The sequence below is a fragment of the Panthera tigris genome, chromosome E1, assembly GCF_018350195.1.
Source record: "Panthera tigris isolate Pti1 chromosome E1, P.tigris_Pti1_mat1.1, whole genome shotgun sequence".
Classification (NCBI taxonomy): domain Eukaryota; kingdom Metazoa; phylum Chordata; class Mammalia; order Carnivora; family Felidae; genus Panthera; species Panthera tigris.
In genome coordinates, this window is record NC_056673.1 from 4,908,472 (window position 1) to 4,929,587 (window position 21,116).

A 21,116-nucleotide genomic window follows, 5' to 3' on the forward strand; every position below is an offset into this window, starting at 1 on the left:
CCAGCACTTGAAGGTCTGCAAGGGATACTTTGTTGAAAGGCAGCCTTCCTTCTGATTTCCCCGAACTCACAACTGGAAAGGTTGCCCGCCCGCCACAGTGCACCCCCAGGCTTGGTTGGATTCACACGGTCATGGTCAGCACCCCACGGCAGTGGGTCACGCAGGGGCTTGACCGGACACGGAGGCCCACGTTCTAACCTAGGTTCACGAGGAAGGGCAGTAGCCGCATCTCTGGGACTGTCCCCTCGCGCTTAAAACGAGATTTGACGTCATCCCTGCTTCTAACATCCTGATTCTAAGCCTTTAAACTTGACACTGGAACGAACAGCAAATGCGGTTCTTCAAAAGCCGCCGTTCGCTCTCTGGATCCTCGTGCAGCTCTAACCTGTGACATCGGAGAACGAAGACTCCATTTTATCTGGGGCCAGCCTGCTGCAAAGTGACCCACACAAATGTCCTGTGGCCTAAAGCAGACCAGCTTCTCTCACGTCTGGCATGTTAGACATTTGGTATTTTCTTTGTCACATGAGACCAGTCCTTCAGCGAAGCCCCTCACCTTCTTGACAAGGTTCCTAGGAAAGTCATTCCACCTTGGCGTTTACAGGAACTCAGTCCTGTGGCTATTTCTTCTCTACCGGATACGGGAGAACGGCCAGGTGCCAGCCGGTCAGGTTGCTGGCACAAAGCCACACAGACTGGGGGCGGGGTGCGGGTGCGGGGGCTTCAGCGTGGCTCATTTTCTCACCAGGCTGGAGCCTCCGAGCCCGAGATCAAGGTGTCAGCGGGGTTAAGTTTCTCATGGAGCTGGTCTTCTGTGCCCCCGCCCTCTTCTTTAAGGACACCAGTCACACTGAGCGAGGGTCCACCCTAACGGCCTTATTTTATCTGAGTCACTTCTGCAAAGACGCCCTCTGCCAAAACAGTCCCATTCTGAGGTACTGGGGATCAGCACTTCACCATCCGAATCCTGGGGGCGGTGACCATGCAGCCCATGGCCGCTTTGGAGTATAAGGTTTTCCTTTTTCATGTACTTTGACGTATTTCTTGTAGGTTTAATGCAAGTATTGTGAATTTAAAAACCGCAACAGGCCTGTATCATGTGCACGTGGAACCTAAGTGATGTGCACGAGTGTGTCTGACTATAAACTGTACCCGTTGCATTAGGATTTACTGAAAACTTGGGGAGTACTTGGCCCTGGGTGGCCGCTTCTGGTAGGAAAAAGGGACACTCGAGCCCAGACGCCCAGGGAAGCTGAATTCACAAAGGATTCACACCACCACTCGTTCTCCTCAACGGCTGTGTGCACAGCACGCTGTTAACAGACACACCAAAGGATGGGTCAGCTTTTCACTTGTGCAGATCAAAATGCTGCTTCCCCACAGAACGGTTTCTCCAGCCTGATCCCCAGGCCACCAGCATCTGAGGCACCTACGTGTTGTTTGTGAACACAGGGGTCCAGGGTGCCTGGGTGGCTCCCTCAGTCTGACTTCGGCTCAGGTCATGATCTCGTGGTTCGTGGGTTCGAGTCTCGCATCAGGCTGTGTGCTGACAGTGCAGAGCCTGTTTTGGATTCTGTGTCTCTCTCTCTCTACACTTCCCCACTTACGCTCTAAAATAAAATAAACATTAAAAAAAAAAAAAAATGAGCGTACAGGTCTGCGTCCCACCCAGAACCTGCGAATCCAGCCCTGGCCGGAACCTGAGCTCTAACAAGCACCCAAGGGGCCCACCCGAGTCTGCGGGTCTCTGTGCTGCCGTGGACGCACCCACCCTTCACCACAAGAAAGGTCACACTGTCCAAGCTGCAAAACCGAGCACACCTTTATTTCACACCCACTGCAACCCAGCCAAGGCAGAGGAGAACCCTGTGCCACAGTCCCGATTCAAGATCCTCCTTTGCTCATTTGGTAGCTGGCTGGAAACCCGGCACATTTAAATGAAAATCACATAAAAGGACCCGAGAAACTGACCCATCTTCCCCAAACAACAGACTTCCTCGTTAGTAAAATCAGCAGGTGCCGATGGAAGCACAATACAAACTTGACCATGGTGTCTGTTCGCACAGACTATACTTAAATGCTTTCAGGCCTAAAAACCCAACTGTGAATGTCCAAGAGCCCGATTTTAATTTGACTGTTATCAACCACCAAGAACTCGAAGAGGAAAGCAAGGGCACTGTGGAAATTACTCTTCCTGGAAATTCAGCCCCACAACCCGGGTGACAAGGGTCCAGGACACAGGAGAGACAGCAGTGCTGATCCGAGGGCCCCTCTGACGTGGAGAAATGCACCTGCTGAGTCTCTCCTGAGTCCATCCCACGGCTTCACGGTAACTTGGTCCTCCGGTCTCAAGCGACTATTCGGTTGTAATCTTTACAGTTCCAAGAATCGATTTTGGCTGAACCCAAGGGTAACATAATACCCATTTGTACTGCACCCATAATGTCCACAATACAGATGTTCTTGCAGTACGAAGGCCATTCTGTCGGTTGCATATGTATATACACAGATAGATGTTGGCTCCTATGGGAGACAAAGCTTTTCTCCTCTTTGGCAAGGGAACATCCACCCGGCGCCACTGCTCTGGCTAGCTCTTTTTCCTATGTTCCCTCATGTGCGCAGCAATGGAACCAGCTATTTCTGCATTCTTCTTGTTCTGGCCAAAATAATCTAGAAACTGGCCATCTGGTCCAATCAAGTACATTATTATTGTATGATCCACCTGCAGAGAAAAAGGTGGGGGAGGGAAAGGACAAAAAGATTACCAAAATAAGTCGCTTCTTTTTCTGATTAAATGCTGCAGATGAGAACTTCACATTAATGATTAAATAACCTCTGTAACATGTATCGTTTACAGAATGCGTCTAAGCCTATTTTCATAAATTCACGGTGACAAATATCTAAAATCGTTTGCATTCCAGCACTCTCCACAGACTACTGCCTTAGACATCAGCTAGAATTTGGGATTCTTCTGGTTCTGTCCATAACACACACATGCACTCGATCTCGGGAGAATCGACTTCCAAGAAATGGATGCTGCTTTTGGAAGAAACGGGTACCTCATTGCTCCCAAATGCTGCCTACCACACTGTATCAGAAGAACCCAGAAAAGTCACCACTACTGTAAGTGTATGATTTATACATTCTGGAATGCTATTTAGTCCTGATATTAGTGACTCACGTGGAAACGTGGAAATAAGGGTTTTTCTCCCCCAGGAAGCTGGCATATACTCTGCCGAATGATCCTATCTGAGGCAGATCACCTGGGCCGTCCTCAGGAGACATACATGCTACCCCTCCGAGGAGCCGTCTTACAGTTATCTATTTTCCGAGCAAAGTTCTGAAAACATTCCTACCTCTAACCTAAGCTTGGATCAGTCATACAGTTTTTATTTATATGCCTGCACTTAATCCAACTTTAAATGAGCAGAAGGCTTGGCGCTTAAGGAGTCCTTGGAATTTATTGCAGGCTTGATTGCTATTTGGCAAGACAAAAAGAAAGACCGAAATGTGATCACACATACCGAACCGGAGACACCCCCAAATACACCCGCCACACATTATAGGTCTGTGAGGTTATTGCTTTTTTATATACACACATTTGTAAACACAGAGCAAATGGAAAGAGCCACTTGCCTGCGCACAGAAGGAAAGAATGTGCCCCAAGAGCTCAAACAGCTGGTGATTTCACGTGTCCTGGAATAATTCGCTGAAGGAGCAGGACGGGGGATCAGCGTTTCTCCGCATATCTGATACCGACTCAGAACTGGGTCTCCAGCTCACGCTTTACGCCTTCCTCTGTATCTATAGCTTCTGTTTTTCTGTTTCTTTTTGTACTCGATTCTCTCACTCCCTTAAAAAACTAAAATTCCAGGGGACTTATGTTATGAGTGTTCTTACTGGAAATTACTTTCTAGTACAGAACGAAAATACTGTTCTACCCGTATCTGTCAAACTTGTCAGTGGCGTGTCTCAACGTCCAGCTGGCTTGTGGGCAGAGCGAGAGCTGTCGTATGTGTCTAACCCACAAGTTTAGAGTTCTAGTAGGTCCCAGGACAGATACAGGAAGCCAACGTTCACCGACAAGCTCTGTCACATGCCACCTTCGTCCCGAGCCAGGCATCCCACTCCTCTAGAAATAATCCAACAGGCTGGAGAGGAAGTTATAGAACAGTAAGAGCCAGACCGAAGCTGAGAACCCAGGCCTGCCCGATTTCACAGTCCGCTTCTGCTGCCACCTTGCTGCACGATCTCTGCCAGCGTTCTGCGGAGCAGTGTGTATGCTTCACAGACACGTGCATTTTTATGTTTTGCCAAGTAAATATATGCGCATAAAAATCGAAAAGAATATACGGTAAACTTCTACAGGGGAAGCCTGCCACTCCTTCCACACTTCCAGGAGTCCCTCCCATTCTCCTCCAAGGGAACCACTGCCACCAGATCCTTCTGGATTCTTCCAGAGAAAACTGTCCACATCTGTTAGCGAGTGTACATACCTGCCTACTTCTTTCTATACAGAAGCAACAACGTCCTGTAGGCGCTTTCTCATTTAACAAGGTGTTGGACACCGTTCTCCGCCAGTAAGTACAGGGTAGCTTTTAAAAAATGGTTGCCTGGTTCTTCCCTACGAACAACACTGTAGGGTACAGGCGTAGAAAAATCCCTCAAAGTAGAATCTCTAAAGTAAACAGTATTCCACTTTAAACGCTGACAGATACTGACAATTTTGGCTTCCGAAGAGGGTCTCTCAGTTAAATTCCTATCATCTATGCACAGAAATGCCCATGGTTCCAAATTTCCTCCCAACAGCATATTCCCTTTTTCCCCAAATTAGATTTCGATAATACATTTCCAACTTTTGACCTTTGCTGATCTAACAGGTACAAAATAGCATTGCATTATACAATTCACATTCTTTCATTAGGAGTGGAACTGCACATCTTTTCTTGGGTTTGAAAGCCAGTTATGTTGTTTTTCAAAAATACTTCCTACTTAATACTTACATACGAATGTAATATTATATTTATATATATATATATATATATATATATATATATATATATATATATATATCAATGATATATATATATAGCTTCCAGTGGACCCTAAATGGTTGGCACACCCATTTCTTTAATTTTTTTTTTTTTTAACATTTATTTATTTTTGAGAGACAGGGCATGGGCAGGGGAGGGGCAGAGAGAGAGAAGGAGACACAGAATCCAAAGCAGGCTCCGGGCTCCGGGCTCCGAGCACACAGCCTGACGCAGGGCTCGAACTTATGAACTGTGAGATCTTGACCTGAGCCGAAGTCAGATGATTAACTGACTGAATCCCCCCAGGCGTCCCTGGCACATCCAATTCACATGTACTATCAGTCTGAAGATTCCACGGGCACTCAAAAGCCAGAAGCTTCCCCTTTGCTACCGCTGCTTGAGATTAAGAAAACCTGATTCCCTCACTCCCTACGGGTCCTTAAATCTTGACTGAAGTTTCCCACACCATTTTGCGGACGAAAATCTGTGACCTCAAAGGACAGAAGTCATACCAATGAAAAACCTAACAAGCTGGAGAGTGCCTCCCCCTACTGGTTGATTTAGCAAAGAACTCATTGGTTCTTTTTCATTATTATTAACTCCAGTGGAGCTAACATACAGTTCCATTAGCTTCAAAGGCACAATTCACTGGTTCTGATCAAAAGGTCAAATTCTTAGGGCAGTAAACCAGTATTTCTCAAAATCGGGTCTAGGATGTATTCCAGAAGGTCCAAGAAGTCTCCATAAGACTTAGATATCTGCATTTTAATTTTTAAACTTAAAAAAGTAATACTCATATTCTGGATTATCTGTGTGACTATCTTATAACTGAATACAAATCTCCGTGGCCAAATACGTGTCTATGTCTATGATCTCGCACACACCTGCTGTCACTGCTGGTTACAGGGCAGACAGCATGAAAATGATGTGTTCTTGCTGGGTCCCAAACAGTCAAGGTAGACGACACCAACATTTCAAAGCATTTTAAAGAACACACGAAGGGCAGTTGATTGTATAGTTGGGCATCCGACCCAAACCATGTTTTGGAGACAGGCTCCTATAATTAATCACTCCACCCGACCAATGTTACAGAGAAACCAGAGCATGACAGCTGAGGGGGAAGAACTGAACTAATACTAAACGGCAAGGCCAACTATTAATGGACAGGAAAAAGTGTCCCGTTTGAGAAGAAAACCGGGTGGGTGGGGTGGTGCTGATGCCCTTTGTTGGTGCTTCACTGTGAAAGCCCAGGTAAGAAGAGGGACCGGGTGATGTGGACACCTAGGGCTCCGGGGGCAGTGCTGGAGAATGTATGAGCTGTGCAGGAATGACCGCATTTCTGGTCGCCATCATCAGAAAGCAAATAGTAAACACGTAATTGTGCATATAATTCATATTTGAATTGAATATAATTGAAGTATATAATTCATATAAAAATAAACCTGATGGAAAGTCTATCTTCTTATAGCTTTCAGTCTTTTCTCTTGATTTTCAGAACTCTTGCTCATTCCAAAAACGCAGTTCTCCATGGCCTAACACTGCTCCTTACACCTTTTCCCTGGGGACATCGAGAACCTAGACAATGGGTTTTATTATTTTATTATTATTATTTTTTTGGAGAGGGAGAGAGTGCGAGTTGGAGACAGGGGCAGGGAGAATCTTAAGCAGGCTCCACGCTCAGCACGGAGCCTGACGCTGGGCTCGATCCCACAACCCCGGGATCATGACCCGAGCCGAAATGAAGAGTCAGACGCTCAACCAAATGAGCCACCCAGGGCTCCTATATATATATTTTTTAATGTTTATTTATTTTTGAGAGAGAGACAGAGCATGAGTGGGGGAGGAGCAGAGAGACAGAGGGAGACACAGAATCTGAAGCAGGCTCCAGGCTCTGAGCTGTCAGCACAGAGCCCGACGTGGGGCTTGAACCCACGAACTGTGAGATCGTGACCTGAGCCGAAGTCGGATGCTTAACCGACTGAGCCACCCAGGTGCCCCAGGGCTCTTATATTTTTAAATTTAAATAAAGCTTTGTCCCCAAATGATGGGTTCTCTTTATTCCCAACATGGTATCCAAGTACCATGTTCTACTGAATCTAAAATACCACTCATCATATATTTTCCCATAATTTTCTGGGCCACTAAAAAGGAAAATGGGCAATTCAATTATAAGGACACTGAATATACATTAAATCAGCATCCTTAAAAAAATTATACTTCTATTATCCTTTCAAATATCCCTAATTCCTGAGGAATTTGTGATGATCTCAGCTTTTCTCTCATTTCTACAGCCCACTGTCAGACCGGCACAAGCGTGCGGTCTGAGCACCGGCCTGTGGGCGGCACTCGAGCGTCTACTTACGATGTAGTCCTCGTCCTCGTCCCTGGGGCCAGGACTGTAATACACCCTGTACGCTCTGGCCACTCGGTCGATCTCTTCTTTGGTGCCAGTCAAGCCAACCAGTTTGGGAGAAAATTCTAAATTAAAAAAAAAAAGAGAGAAACACAGTGAAAAATAAGAAGCGAGTGAAAGCACCCCCCATCCCCTGCCTTCAGAGTCTATGCTGCTGCTTTCTTCCCATGTGTCCCGGTCCCCACCTCGTGACTCACGGGAACAGACACGCACACAGAACAAATGCAAACTCTCCCTTGTAATGAAGAAGTCACGTTCACCAAGACAGGCCACATTCTGAGCCATCAAACACACCCTAACACATTTAAAAGGACAGAAACCATACGTGTGCTCTCAGATCACAGTGGAGTTGAACTCAAAGTCTGTAACAGAAAGATCGCTGGAAAATCCCAGGACACACAGGGACGAAACATACTTCTGAATAACACACGGGTCAAAGAAGAAATCTCAAGAGATATTTAAAAGTATTTTGAACTAAGTGAAAATGAAGACACAACTTATCGAAATGTGTGGGATGCAGCCAATGCAGTCCTTCGAGGGATATTTGTGGCACTGAATTTATACAGTGGAGAGGACCTAAAATCGGGAATCTAAACATCCCCCTAGGAAGCTAGGAAAAGAAGAGCAAATTAAATCCAAAGTGAGAAGAAAAGAGCTGGAGCAGAAATCAATGAAACTGAAAAGAGGAAAAAAAATCACTGAAACCCAAAGCTGGTTCCTTATCATATGGAAGTGAAATCCTTTCAAAGTCCTCTTGTAATGATCTGGAGGGAATATGTTCTAATCATTTAAATCACGTTTCTTATTAATTTAGTTGTTTTTAAATACTCAGATACGGTTCTGAGACATGCTCAAGCTTAAAGATACTACCACGAATTAAGCATTACAGTGTTTTGTTGTATCCTGAAAAAGAGGTTTGCTTTTTGCTTCACAATTCACTCGACTCTGGTCCAGGGCTGTGTCTCATCTTCCAGCAAATAACCTCCCGGCATGTATTTACTGTTTGGTTTTTGGGATTTATGGAAGTGAGCTGGTGAAGTCACCAAACCACCACGGGGATGGAAGTACAACACTGAACAGCAGTGCCTTCTTCCAAAGGCAGAGAGGAAAAAAGCCTGTTTTCATTTTTCGGACTAATCCAACCTAAATTGAAAATCTGTTCAGCTACTGAAAAAGCACGATGGCTTGTTTTTCTTTTCCACTCTGAGTAAACAGAAAGGTAAATGAAGTCTGAATTAGTTGTATATCCAAAACTTTTAAAAAATATTGCTGAAATTGCAATAATTTTCTAAATATGAATTTAAATATGTAAAAAAATTTATTAAGTTTCTTTATTAATTTTGAGAGCAAGTGAGTGAGCACACAAGCAGGGGAGGGGCAGAGAGAAGGAGAGACAGAATCCCAAGCAGGCTCCGCACCATCAGTGCAGAGCCGGATGCGGGGCCCAAACTCATGCACTGTGGGATCATGACCTGAGCCGAGATTAAGAGTCGGACGCTTAACCCACTGCACCACCCAAGTGCCCCAAACTTAAATATTTTCAAATCCGCCCACCCCATCCAGTGCAACTGGTCAAGATGACCATCTCTGCATGTATGTGCTGGTGGAGAATATTACCGTAAGGGTTTTGCATTTCAGTTACAGGAACTCAGATGCCTACTTATCGGGAGATATTTAGGATTTGGTTAATTTATGGTTAAAAAGAAAATAGCCGCCAACGTAACACACACTTCCATCAGAGATCGTTTATCACCCCATGAGTTATACCTGCTTTTCACTGCTTTTGGAATAAACTATGCCATTGTTCAAATTTCTGCCTAACCTGCAAACAGTGAACACAAATTCACCTTGAATATCTAATAAAAGCTCTAAAACTTTAAGAAAACACAAGCCTTTGTAACCTTGGGCTGGACAAAGATTTCTTACACATGAAACTAAAAGAAGGGTCTCTAATTGTCTCTAAACCAATAAAGTGCTCTTCAAACCACACCAAGTGTGGGGAGCACGGGCAGGAGCCAGAGCTCTCATGCACGGCTGCTGGGAATGTGAAAACGTACAACCACTTTGGAATACTATCAGTTTCTTAAAAAGATGAACACACACCCACCACACGATCCAGCAGTCAGGCGTTTACCAGGGAAATGAAAAGTATGTGTCTGTACAGAGGCTTGTACATGAATGGTCTTGGCAGCTGTCTCTCTCTGCAAATAGCTCCAAACTGAAAGTGACTCCAGTGTCCATCACTGGAATATTACTCAGAAGATAAAAAACAGTCAACTGATAACATGCTAAATCATGGACGGGTCTCAAAATAATTATGCGGAAAGAAGCCACTGAAAACAAAAGAGTACACTAAATAATTCTGTGGACACAGACTTCTAGGAAATGGAAACTAATCTATGTTGACAGACAGCAGATCTGGGGATGGGACGGGGGCAAGGGCACAAGGGGTGACAGGTATATTCATTTTTTGGTGGTGGTGATGGTGTCACAAGTCCAGACATGACAAAAGAGAACTGTGCACTTTGAATATGTACATGTTATCATACGTCAATTATATCTCAATAAATACGTTAAATGACAAGATACAGCAGGTCCTTCACAAAACACACTTTTAAAAAAACCTCAAAGCTTTAGATGATACACATTGCAATGGGTCATATAACAAAATTAAGTGTAGAAGTACTCATGAGCTCCTCTGGCCTAAATCAATTTCACCATAATGAGACTTAAAATTCCAATTCCTGACTTTTGAGTGCCCATGTTCCTGTCACTCCTATAACAACAAAACAGATTCTTATTCCCGTCATGTTTTCAGCTGAAGAAACTTGGATCCTAAGAGATTACGCAACTTGCCCAAGCTCCTAAGAACGTAGGCGTTCATCCTTAATTCTACCAGCACTTGGTCTTGAGAATCGCTTTCTCTTAGGTTTTAACCTGCATGTGATGTTTCAACTGAGATTCTTCTATGAACAGTTATAAATGTGCTTCTCATACTAAATGTTCTGGATTTATAAAGTATACGGTAGGAGTTCACACGGTGCTCACATCTCATAATGTCGCTCATCTTGGGGCACCTGGGTGGCTCAGTCAGTTAAGCGTCCAACTTTGGCTCAGGTCATGATCTCACAGTTCGTGAGTTTGAGCCCTGTGTCGGGCCCTGTGCTGACAGCTTGGAGCCTGCTTTGGATTCTCCGTCTCCCTCTCTCTGCCTCTCCCCTGCTCGCTCACTCTCTAAAAATAAGCAAACTTAAAAAAAAAAAATAATAATGTCGTTATCTCCCAATGTCCATACTCCCAGGATGTACATCTGTCCTATTACAGAGAGAATGAGGTACAGAGGCAGAAGGAGAAGCAATGTGTTCTGCCTCTCAACTCAAGATTCTGTTAACTTAGTTGATATCTGAGGCCAAGTCCGGTCCTTCCTGTGACAAAATACAGAGAGCTGTGCATCAGGAATTGAGAAACTTGTTTCTTATTTGCTTATTCACGGTCACAACTGAGCCTCACCTTTTTTATTCACCTGTAAACCTGACGACGACACCATCTGTCCTCCCGTGTCCACGAGGCACGTAAGGTCGAATGAATCTATCTTTCAAGAACTCTAAGAGCTGCACAAATGTAAAGCATTATTAATAGGACCTACCTTTCACATACTTGGCGATGGCTTCTTTGGTGTCCCTCTCTGGGTCGATAGTGATGAAAAGCGGAGTTAAATTTGGCAGAGTTGGAATTCCATCTGAAAGAATATTCCCACTGGTCAGTACTCACGCTCCGGGGGAAAAGATGAACGCTGGCAGTTACAGCAGAGAGAGCGGGAAGTGCTACAGCGAGGGTTAGGGAAACACAGGGACACCTAAGCGTGGAGGAGAGGATGGGGAAGGGATGGGACGGCCTGCGAGCAGGTCCCCAGAGTATCTGCGGTGGGATCAGATAAGAATCCTACTGAACACCTTCACCGGTGCACACGCGTTACCGGGGTCCCGTCACGTGGGCATCTCGTGTTCTGATCCAACGCGATGTTTGCGGTTTTCCCCCCACCACAGCTCAAGGGCAAGGTGAACTATTAGTGAGGACTGAATCCCCGGAAACAATCCAGTTTAAGGATGGAGGCCTGCCTCCTGTCTGGGCCTAACCAGTGCGGCTGACGGCACATCACAGACCACGCCGCCGTCTTGCTGGTCCGTCACGGGGACGACGACAGTGTCAGTGATGGATGTCTACAATCAAGGGACATTAAGCAGCGCTGAAGGAGACCAGACCTCACTCACATTTTTAAGCAATTTAACATTTGGCATCAGAACAAGCTCCCTCTGGTAGAGAATATGGTCGTGGGGATCAAAGCAGCAAATGAGCCTGATGCTGAAATTTTATATTCTCAGAAAGCAAATAATTACAACACCTTGCCCAACGGAAATCCGAGGACGTGAAACTACGGAAAAGTAGTTTTTACAGTTAGCGGTGGCTTACCTATCTCATCCACGACTTGAATCATTTTTTCTAGTTCTTCTGGACAGATATCAGGGCAATGAGTGAAACCAAAATAAATCAGGACCCACTGACCCAGGTAGTCTTGGTCAGTGACGGGCTCTCCAGTATGAGTCGTGAGGGAAAACGGGCCCCCGAGGAGAGGCTTTCCCAAGCTCCGCTGCCGCTCCTTCTCTAGCTCTTAAAGAGATACAAACACTCACGTTAAACAAGTCAATCTAACCACAGGTACTGAAATGCCTGATGTACGGTCAGTACCGTACTAATGACTGTGGGGGCACAAAATGTGCTAAACAGTCTGTTTTCTAGAAACTTAAAAAATATTTCAAGAAAAACAATCCTATGACAATGCAACAAAACCAAATTGAATGGAATGGTATGTAGAGAGGACTCTAAGAAAGTGGTAAAGGTATTTCTTCCTCTTTTGGAATAGTTCAGTCCTGTCATCAGGTGTGGCTGTGGTGGGGGAGGGGCCACAGGGGCCCAGAGTGGACTGTCTGAGCCCAAGTGGGGCAGGGGGGGTGGCCTGGCACCAGGAGTCTTACCCTGAGTGTCCCAAGGGCATCTGAATGGGGTGGGGACAGCAGCGATGGGACCTCAGTTCTATACAGGGGATTAGTAACAAGTAAGTAAATTAAAGATAAGCGTTATACATGGCAATAGGTAGAAAGAAGGGGAGAAAAAACGCAAATGCAGTCTGTAGTACTGTGCAGAAACTGGAGGTGCCAGGGTCAACTTGTGGCTGCAAGATGCGTTCACACAAAAGCAAACGTAGATGTAACCACATCTGTCCACTGAGAGGACCCTGCAGTGGACACAACCCAGCAGCAACGAGCCCTGGGTTCTAAGTATCATCCTCCACTAAAAGCGAACAGGGCTTTCTGGAGACATGGCGGGTGTCAGGACCATGGCAGAGAAGTACAAGACGAGCCTGGAACATCCTGTCACGTCAGACCGAAGGAAGAACTCAAAGAACGCTGGAGACGTGTCCCAAGGAACAAGAGCTGCTCAGACTGCCAGGGACCAACAGGGGACAGTGGAGCATCAAAATAAAGAGAATATGGGTTACGATTCATTAAATACGTAGGAGAGCACGAGTCCAGACGGATATAAATAAACGGAGACTTTGATGCGGACTGGGATGAACATTTAAGTGTGTAAATGCACACCACGAAATATATACTAATTACATTTTCGGGACAGAAGCCTGACAGACACACCCTCAACCTGAGCACTATCAGTAACGGGACCAAAGGAGGCCCTGTGCCACCAGACTAGACGCAACGAGAACGGAGCACGAGTTCTGTGACATTCCTGCTGAAGGAACGTGACCCGAATCTGATCACGAGGAAACCAGACAGACCCAAACTAAGGGACACTACTGGCCTGTAATCGTCACAGTTTTCAAGGTCATCCAAGTCTCGTAAAGATGGAGAAAATGCTACAGACTGAAGGAGCCTAAAGAGACAAGTAGGTACAAGGCCTGGTTCTGAGCTGAACTCCTGCTACCAAGAAGGCCAAGTTGCAAAACTTGAATGAGGCCTGAAGACTGGATGGTAGTGAACATGTCAATGTTCATTTTCCGATTTTGGTGGCTGTATCATGATGAAATTGGAGAACGTACCTGCCCGTCTGTAAAAAAGTACACAATGGAGTACAGATGATGATGCGTGTCAGCAAACACTCTCAAATGGTTTAGAAATACTTGAATTTTTTAAAGTTTATTTATTTATTGAGAGAAAGAGAGAGCAGGGGAGAGGCACAGAGAGAGAAAGGGAGAGAGAGAGACACAGGGAGAGAGAGGGAGAGGGAGAGGGAGAGGGAGAGGGAGAGGGAGAGGGAGAGGGAGAGGGAGAGGGAGAGGGAGAGGGAGAGAGAGAGAGAGAAACCCAAGCAGGCTCCACACTGTCAGCGCACAGCCCAACACGGGGCTCGAACTCACAAACTGCGAGATCACGACTTGAGCCGAAACCCAGACACTTAACCGACTGAGCCACCCATGTGCCTCTGGAGATACTTTAAATATCGTTTCACAATAGGGTTTTTAATAAAACAAATATTATCGCAGGTGAAATTCCAAACTAAAGTCAAAAGCTTGCTTATTCTAGAATGGTCTCTGCCACTACTTTTCCTGGCTTGTTTTGTTTCTTTGTGAAACTAAAGGAGCTTAATTTCTTACTAGAATATGAAAATCCCATCAATAAAATACTGGTTGTTACACAAAACAAACAGGTCTGTATATCAATATGGGCCTTCTACTGCTAAGATTCTAGAAGCCTATGAATTCTCCCAGATCTAAACATATCCTTTGTATCACGGCTTCAAAACAGACTCTGAAGAACCAGAACAGATTTAAGTGATATTTTATTTTTTTATTATTTTTTTTAACGTTTATTTATTTTTGAGACAGAGCGTGAATGGGGGAGGGTCTGAGAGAGACAGGGAGACACAGAATCTGAAACAGGCTCCAGGCTCTGAGCTGTCAGCACAGAGCCCGACGCGGGGCTCGAACTCACGGACCGCGAGATCATGACCCGAGCCGAAGTCGGCCGCTTAACGGACTGAGCCACCCACGCGCCCCATGTTGTATTTTAAAGTTTGACTAGAAACTTTTAAACCAAATCTTAAAAGCCTGGAGTAGTGACTAAAATATAAAGTTCTCGTAGCCAATTTCTGGACATTTCAAGTGCTAAGCCAGAGCAGTTCCTGGCACTCCCTGACCAGATTCTCCCTATTTCCCTCCATCATCCAAGGTCAGCCTGTGGCCCTTCCCTCTGCTGATATTTGGTGGTCTGCAGGAGGGGCTGGCCCTTCAGAGGCTGGGGAGAACCTCTTCTAGTGAAATCCTTCTGTGTCTGCTTCCCTGTCACAAGCACCTCGATGGCTGGAATGCATCTAAGTCATCCTTGGGAACCCTCTGGGCGTCATACCACCCACGCTCCCATCTGTTCACAATTAAGTCTTCATATTGTTACACAGTGGCATCTGAATACAGATGAAAACACAATGAGAAACCAGGTGAATTCCAAATCCAGTTTGGAATTCAGTGAACAGTACTGAACCAATCTTAATTTCTTAGTTTTGATAAATGACCCATGGTTATATAATTTGTTAACAATAGGGAAAGCTAGGTGAAAGGTACATAGTAACTCTCTTGTGTCATCTTTATAACCATTCTGTTCATCTAAGATTATTTCAAGATAGGAGTGCCTGGGTGGCTCAGTCGGTTAAGCATCCGACTTCAGCTCAGGTCATGATCTCGAAGTCTGTGAGTTCGAGCTCCGCGTTGGGCTCTGTGCTGACAGCTCGGAACCTGGAGCCTGCTTCGGATTCTGCGTCTCCCTCTCTCTCTGCCCCTCCCCTGCTCACACACTCTCTCTCAAAAATAAAAAAACACTAAAAACTTTTATTGCAAGATAAAAAGTTTAAGAACAAAATAAAAGATGCTAAAAAAAAAAAAAAAGAAAGGTTTTATTCAGAGCTGAGCAGAGGATATCTACTTACTCTCTGTCTTTTCTTTCTTGAAGTACTTCATTCCAGCCAATAAGGCTCCACCAATAGCAAATGTGAATGCTAAAGACTTCCAGGAAACAGGCTACTGGGGCAGAGATTTTACAAACAAAAATACTAGTCAGATGCAAACATGCAATCGTCCTACATTTATTACTATGGTAGTTTTTAACATACATAAACACACATCTTGATCTTCTTCAACATGTAGAATGTTTCGTGTTGCTCTGGGATGAGAAAATACTGGGGCGCCTGGGTGGCTCAGTCAGTTAAGTGTCTGACTTTGGCTCAGGTCACGATCTCACCGTTTGTGAGTTCGAGCCAGCCCCGCATCGGGCTCTGTGCTGACAGCTCGGGGCCTGGAGCCTGCTTCGGATTCTGTGTCTCCCTCTCTCTCTCTCTCTGCTCCTCCCCCATGCAAGCTCTGTCTCTCAAAAATGAATAAATGTTAAAAAAAATAAACTGAAAAAAAAAAAAAATACTTGACAGTATCTGTGGATGCAATTCCATCCGGGCTCCCAACACAATTACAGAGGCATTCCTTTTCAAGAAGAAATTCCCTAAGTCCATTTCCTTTCATGTGAAAGAGGACCTGAAGCTCAAGTACCAGGACTGTTAACACGTGTGACCCTGACCATAGTGGCTGATTTCAAATCCAGTTAATTATGTATTTGTGCTGATATGGAAAATATAAATAAACCAAATAACAATTAGGGAGGTCACTCTAACTCTGGCTTCCAGAAGTAACAAAGTCAAAGTAGAAGAGATCTAAAAATGGAGCTTCTTGCAAATTGCATCAAGTTAATTCTTTGTACTCTTTTTCAGGTCCCAAGGTAAGTAAGATGTCCACTACCTTGGTCTAATTCATTACCCTTCTCCCCCCAGCTTCTAAAACCCACTTCTCTTAACCATCACTAGTGGGGAGCGGCTCTCAGGTTTTTCCAGATCAGAACTAGAACCTGAGCGAAATCAAAGAGGGCATACCCAGCACGCAACTACGACCCACATTTTGCTCAATTTCAACGTACACATCGAACATCTAAAGCGGCGTTCAAGTGACAGGAATTAACATGCTTGGATTCCTCACTCCTGGTCAGTTCAAGGTTGAGACCTTCAAGAACACCCCGAACTCATTTTGGGGGTAGGGGGCACAAGAGCGCACTACAATCCAAACCCGAGAATCCAACCGCGGGGAGGCGTCGGTTCTCTCTTCCGCGCTGGGACCTCCCGCACACCGAGGGGGTCGCGGGATGAGAGTCTGTAACCGCGTAAGGCTGAGCCGAGGACCCTTCCAGGCCCGGCCGAGTGGTTTCCGAGATTGCGACCAAGTGGGATGGGGAGGTCGCGGGCCGGCGTGGAGACGCGAAGGACAGAGGGAGGGCTCCGGCTGTGCACTCACCCCGGGCTTCGAGGGCCGCGTGGGGTCTCTGCGGCCCTTCGGCTCGGGACCCGACGACCCCGGTGGAGGTGGCGTCGCCGTGCAGAGGGGCCGGTCTCCCCGGCAGCTGCGTGCGAGCTCCGAGGTCCGTCGCGCCTCCTCTCGCAGCGCGCAGAGCTGCCTCATCCAGGCTCCGGCGGTCCCGTCCGCCGGGGCCCAGACCCCGAGTCCGTGGGGCAGGACACGCCAAAGTCGGCTCCCCGGAAGCCGCATAGCGGACCCCGGTATCCGTAAGAAGCCCGCCATGGACCTAGGAGACCGCGCCTCCTCTAGCCCGCCCCCCAACTTCCGGCGCCGGCTCCACTTCCTCCGGAAGTCGCAGGGGGCCGCTCTTTCCGCTCCGCTCGTTGGTGGCGAGGTTGCCGAGCCGGTAGCCCGGGAGGACTTGGCCGCGGACCCGCCGCGCGGTAGGTGGTTCCTTGCGGCTGGAGGCGGGTCCGGCCGGGGCTGGGCGGGGGCTTCGCGGCGCGGGCGGGCGGCCGACCGACCGGGGGTGGGAGGCTGCGGCGGCGTCCGGGCCGCGCGGCGGGGGCGTGGCGGCAGTCACCGCCCGCAGAGCCCCGGTCCTCCTGGACGCCGGCGGGGAGCCGCTGGGCTCTGACTGCGCTGCGCCCCCAGTGTGGAGGCGGACCTGTCGGGGTAATTGGGGCGGCCGCAGTCGTCCCCTCGTCGCGATGTCACCTCTCTGGGAGCCACGGCTCTGGCTCAGCCCGCTGGGCCCCGGCGTCCCAGGGTGCTCTCGCCGACGCCCCTCCCCGCCTCGGTTCCCGGGTTCAGCCTGGCGGGTGAGGCCCTCACCTGGGACCCCCTGCCTTGGGGGGCAGCCCGCGTTCACGGCACGGAGCATCCCTGCGCCTCCCATGCTCGCGGAGGTACAGCTTGCGCGCGCGCACACACACACACACACCCTCACACCCTCTTCGCCTTCTTAATCTCTTCGCGTCTGCACTCTTGACGCCTCCCCACCCCACTGGATTGGCAAAACACTGGAAAATGCCCAATTCTCTTCCTTAACTTCAGGTCACACTCCCGCGTGGCCTTTGTCAGCGAGCTTCCAGTGAGCAGAAGCAGCTCGTGTCCCAGTGATTGGGGGACTGGGGCAGGCTGTGTCCTCGAGCCCGCACCACTGGCCCAGGACGGTCAAGTTGGAGCCCGGTGATGCCTGAGTTTCTTGCTTCTGGAGTCGAACTGGGATTTTCTGGAAGTTCCGCTCCAAGTACATGGTGCACTTAAGATCATTTTCAAAGTAAAATTTTCTGTTCTGAGATTGCCCTTGGGTAACTTTTTTTTTTTTTTTTAATCGTCTTATTTCTGTGTATTTGTTTGCCCAAAGAGTTTTCCCACAAATTGCCAAAAAGATTCAGTAACAGCTTGCTAACTCAGGCAAGGAGCACACAAAATTATTGTTATCTTTTCTAATTGCTCCTTTGTATGTTAAGTATGTCGATCATATAGCTTAAAATTCAGTGTTATTTTTAGCTGGTCTGTTAAATTGTGTTTGCCAAAGTGATTCCTTCAATAGCTTTATTCTTAGTTTGTTTACCAAAGCATTTTTTACAACTGTTTTTTTTTAAGTAAAAAAAATTATTTATTTTTATTATTTATTTTTGAGAGAGACAGCATGAGCAGGGGAGGGGCAGAGAGAGAGAGGGAGCCAGAGACTCCGAAGCAGGCTCTGTGCTGACAGTAGCGGTTTGGCGGGGGCTCAAACTCACGAGCTGTGAGATCATGACCTGAGCCAAAGTCGACACTCAACTGACTGAGCCACCCAGGGGCCCCTACAACTATTTCTTATTACATTTATAATATTAAATAAAATACTCATTTGTAAAACCATTCTTGGCTCAAAGTAGGTGTTTTAAAAATACATGTGGGATGAATTGCTCATCACACTTCTAAACCTGATTTTATGGACCCGTGAAACTCTAGTGTTAAAAGATCCCTAAGAAGTTTTCTGGTGTAAACCTGTCGCTTTTATTACGACTTTTAAACCATGGAGATCAGCAAATGAGTTTTCCCCTTTCAGTTAGATACTGTTTTTGAAGGAGACGGGACCTAGATAATATCATCTAACGTTTGTTCTATCAGTAGCCACCAGGCTGATCAGATTTTGTGCTTGACCTAACGTTAGGCTGTCTTGACTAGGACAGGACTAGCCTGACTTTGTGTGGCTCCCTGTCATTGACTCTAAGTCTAAAGTTCTCTTTTGGCCAGCAAAAGAGCAGACACAGGATTAAAGTGAGAGATGGCTAATATCTGGGAAAAGATAAGAGCCCCGAACAAAGGTCTTCCCCGTTTTTATTAGGATCAGAAGGCTTATAAATGTGGTGATGGACGTGCACAAAGGGACAATGAATCTGTGAATGTTAACTTGTGGACGTGAGGGAAAGGGGGTCTTAAGGATATTCGGGGTTGGGGGTTTGGGTTAATACAAAACAAAATCCAGGCGCTGGGAAGTCGGGAGGAAGGTTGTTTACAGCAGACAGGAGGCAGGACCTCTGTTTATCTTAGCTAGCGTAGGGGATGAGACAGGTAGGAGGAATAACCTCAGGGTTGACAAGGCACCTTTTCTTTTGTTAACCGTCTATGCTCCAGGCTGCTTTGCCTGCAGCATGGGGTCCATTGTCCAATTTACCTAACCTGGCCCTATCCCCCTGTGAAAGCAGCTTCTGCCATAGGACTGAACTGGGGTGCTTCCACCTTGAATATCTAATCTTGTTTATTTCATATACCGGTGTACTGGGCACCTTTGCACCGTTTCTATTTCAGGACTTTGCCCCTCCCTCTCTATTCTGGGGGTCTGCACCCCCTCTCTATTTTGGGGTGCCTTTGCACCTCCCTAGTCCTGGCACCTTTGTGCCTCCTTATCCTCGGAGTGCCAATCTGGTTTACCCAAACTCAGGTTTGAGTGTTTTAATGGCTTTGTATTTCTTTAAGCATTGTTAACCCATTGGCGTAAGCCCGGGGCAGGGGCGGGGGGGGGGTTCCTAAGCTCATCCCCCATAGCTCCCAGCACTGTAACTTGTTCACTTCATCTCAGGTCCAGATTCCTGCCCCATGTGCCTAGCCACAAACCTTTCCAGCCTCAGCTTTTCTGTTACTGTAATATTTAGCACAATTAAATGCTCAGACTGCTCACCCCGCCCCCCCCCCCCTTTTCTTTCCACAGCCACCCATCCCATGGGCTCTGCATATAAAAACTTTGCTGACTCCACCTGCCTTCTTCCCTAAGATGCTTCTGGCTTAGCCTCTGAGTGTCTCTATCACAGTGGTTCCCCTTGCCAGTCTCTCCTTATTAATACCTGGACTTCTTTGCCCACTGCTTTGGTTTCCTTTGACAATAGCGTAGGGCCGTCTTCATGCGCAAGTTCATGATAGATGCTTGAGGGACTTCGACCTGGAGCTTCCCCCTTCTGCCGGTCTTATTACTGAAGTTTTATTCGTATCATCTTGTAGCAAGCTTCCAGAAAATAAGCATCTCTGAGATATTTCTTCCTGATTTTTTTAAATTTTTTAATGCTTATTTATTTTTGAGAGAGAGAGAGAGAGCGCGCGTGTGCATGCACAAGTGGGGGAGGGGCAGAGAGAGAGAGGGAGACACAGAATCCAAAGCAGGCTCTAGGCTCTGCGCTGTCAGCACAGAGCCCGACGCGGGGCTTGAACTCACAAACCGTGAGATCGTGACCTGAACCCAAGTCGGATGCTTAACGAACTGAGCCACCCAGGTGTCCCTAGAGTGCTACAAATGATGAGCGTACCTTGACACATCATAATGAGTGTTTATAGTTTGCATTAGGATTCAGTCTTGGTGTTGTATATTCCCTGGATTTTGACAAATAAATAATGACAGGTATTCTCTGATATGGTAGCGTACAGAATAGCTTCACTGCCCTAAAATCTTCTGTGCTCCACCTGTTCATCCCTCTTTCCCCTTTGACCCCTGGCAACCACTGATCTCGTTACTGTCTCCATGGTCCTGCTTTCCCAGAGTGTCATTTCTTTGGAGTCCTATGGTATGTAGCCCTTTCACATTGGCGTCTTCCTCTCTCTTTTTCTTCTTTCTTTCTTTTTTTTTTTTTTTTAAATTTTTAACGTTTATTCAGTTTTGAGAGACAGAGCACGAGTGGGGAAGGGGCAGAGAGAGAGGGAGACACAGAATCTGCACAGGCTCCAGGCTCCGAGCTGTCAGCACAGGGCCTGGCGCGGGGCTTGAACCCATGGACTGTGAGATCAT

At 46.8% G+C, this 21,116-nt stretch overlaps 2 protein-coding genes across 8 annotated transcripts in view; one reads left to right on the top strand and one right to left on the bottom strand.

Annotated features, from left to right (window-relative positions):
• Nucleotides 1-1,799: 1,799 nt before the first annotated feature.
• Nucleotides 1,800-17,156, bottom strand: LOC102952649 (protein SCO1 homolog, mitochondrial). Of its 2 annotated transcripts, none has more exons than XM_042966881.1 (6): nucleotides 16,844-17,156; nucleotides 15,439-15,529; nucleotides 12,010-12,114; nucleotides 11,093-11,185; nucleotides 7,396-7,511; nucleotides 1,800-2,722 (listed from the first exon to the last, which is right to left on the bottom strand). In XM_042966881.1, the coding sequence occupies exons 1-6, from the start codon at nucleotides 17,126-17,128 to the stop codon at nucleotides 2,588-2,590; spliced, it is 825 nt and encodes a 274-aa protein (XP_042822815.1). In that variant the 5' UTR covers nucleotides 17,129-17,156; the 3' UTR covers nucleotides 1,800-2,587. The 2 variants fall into 2 exon arrangements, with proteins under 2 accessions (XP_042822815.1, XP_015394684.2); XM_015539198.2 differs by having other exon boundaries at nucleotides 11,917-12,114.
• A 74-nt stretch (nucleotides 17,157-17,230) lies between these two features.
• ADPRM (ADP-ribose/CDP-alcohol diphosphatase, manganese dependent) overlaps nucleotides 17,231-21,116 on the top strand; it is a 35,520-nt gene continuing 31,634 nt past the window's right edge. For 2 of the 6 annotated variants that reach the window (XM_042965854.1, XM_042965848.1), the window contains exons 1-2: nucleotides 17,384-17,754; nucleotides 17,903-18,098. In XM_042965854.1, the coding sequence (XP_042821788.1) occupies nucleotides 18,041-18,098 (58 nt within the window). In that variant the 5' untranslated portion in view covers nucleotides 17,384-17,754; nucleotides 17,903-18,040. Of the gene's footprint in view, nucleotides 17,290-17,383; nucleotides 17,755-17,902; nucleotides 18,129-21,116 lie in introns of those variants that run through there. The other 4 variants (XM_042965851.1, XM_042965852.1, XM_042965849.1 and 1 more) reach the window with 4 other exon arrangements.

Excerpts from the sequence above, each read along its gene's own strand:
- LOC102952649 (XM_015539198.2), bottom strand. The coding sequence starts at position 17,128 with ATGGCGGGCTTCTTACGGATACCGGGGTCCGCTATGCGGCTTCCGGGG. Across the intron at positions 7,512-11,092 it reads CATCGCCAAGTATGTGAAAG|AATTTTCTCCCAAACTGGTT; the intron begins GTAGGTCCTATT and ends TTTTTAATTTAG. Across the intron at positions 2,723-7,395 it reads ACGAGGACGAGGACTACATC|GTGGATCATACAATAATAAT; the intron begins GTAAGTAGACGC and ends TTTTCTCTGCAG.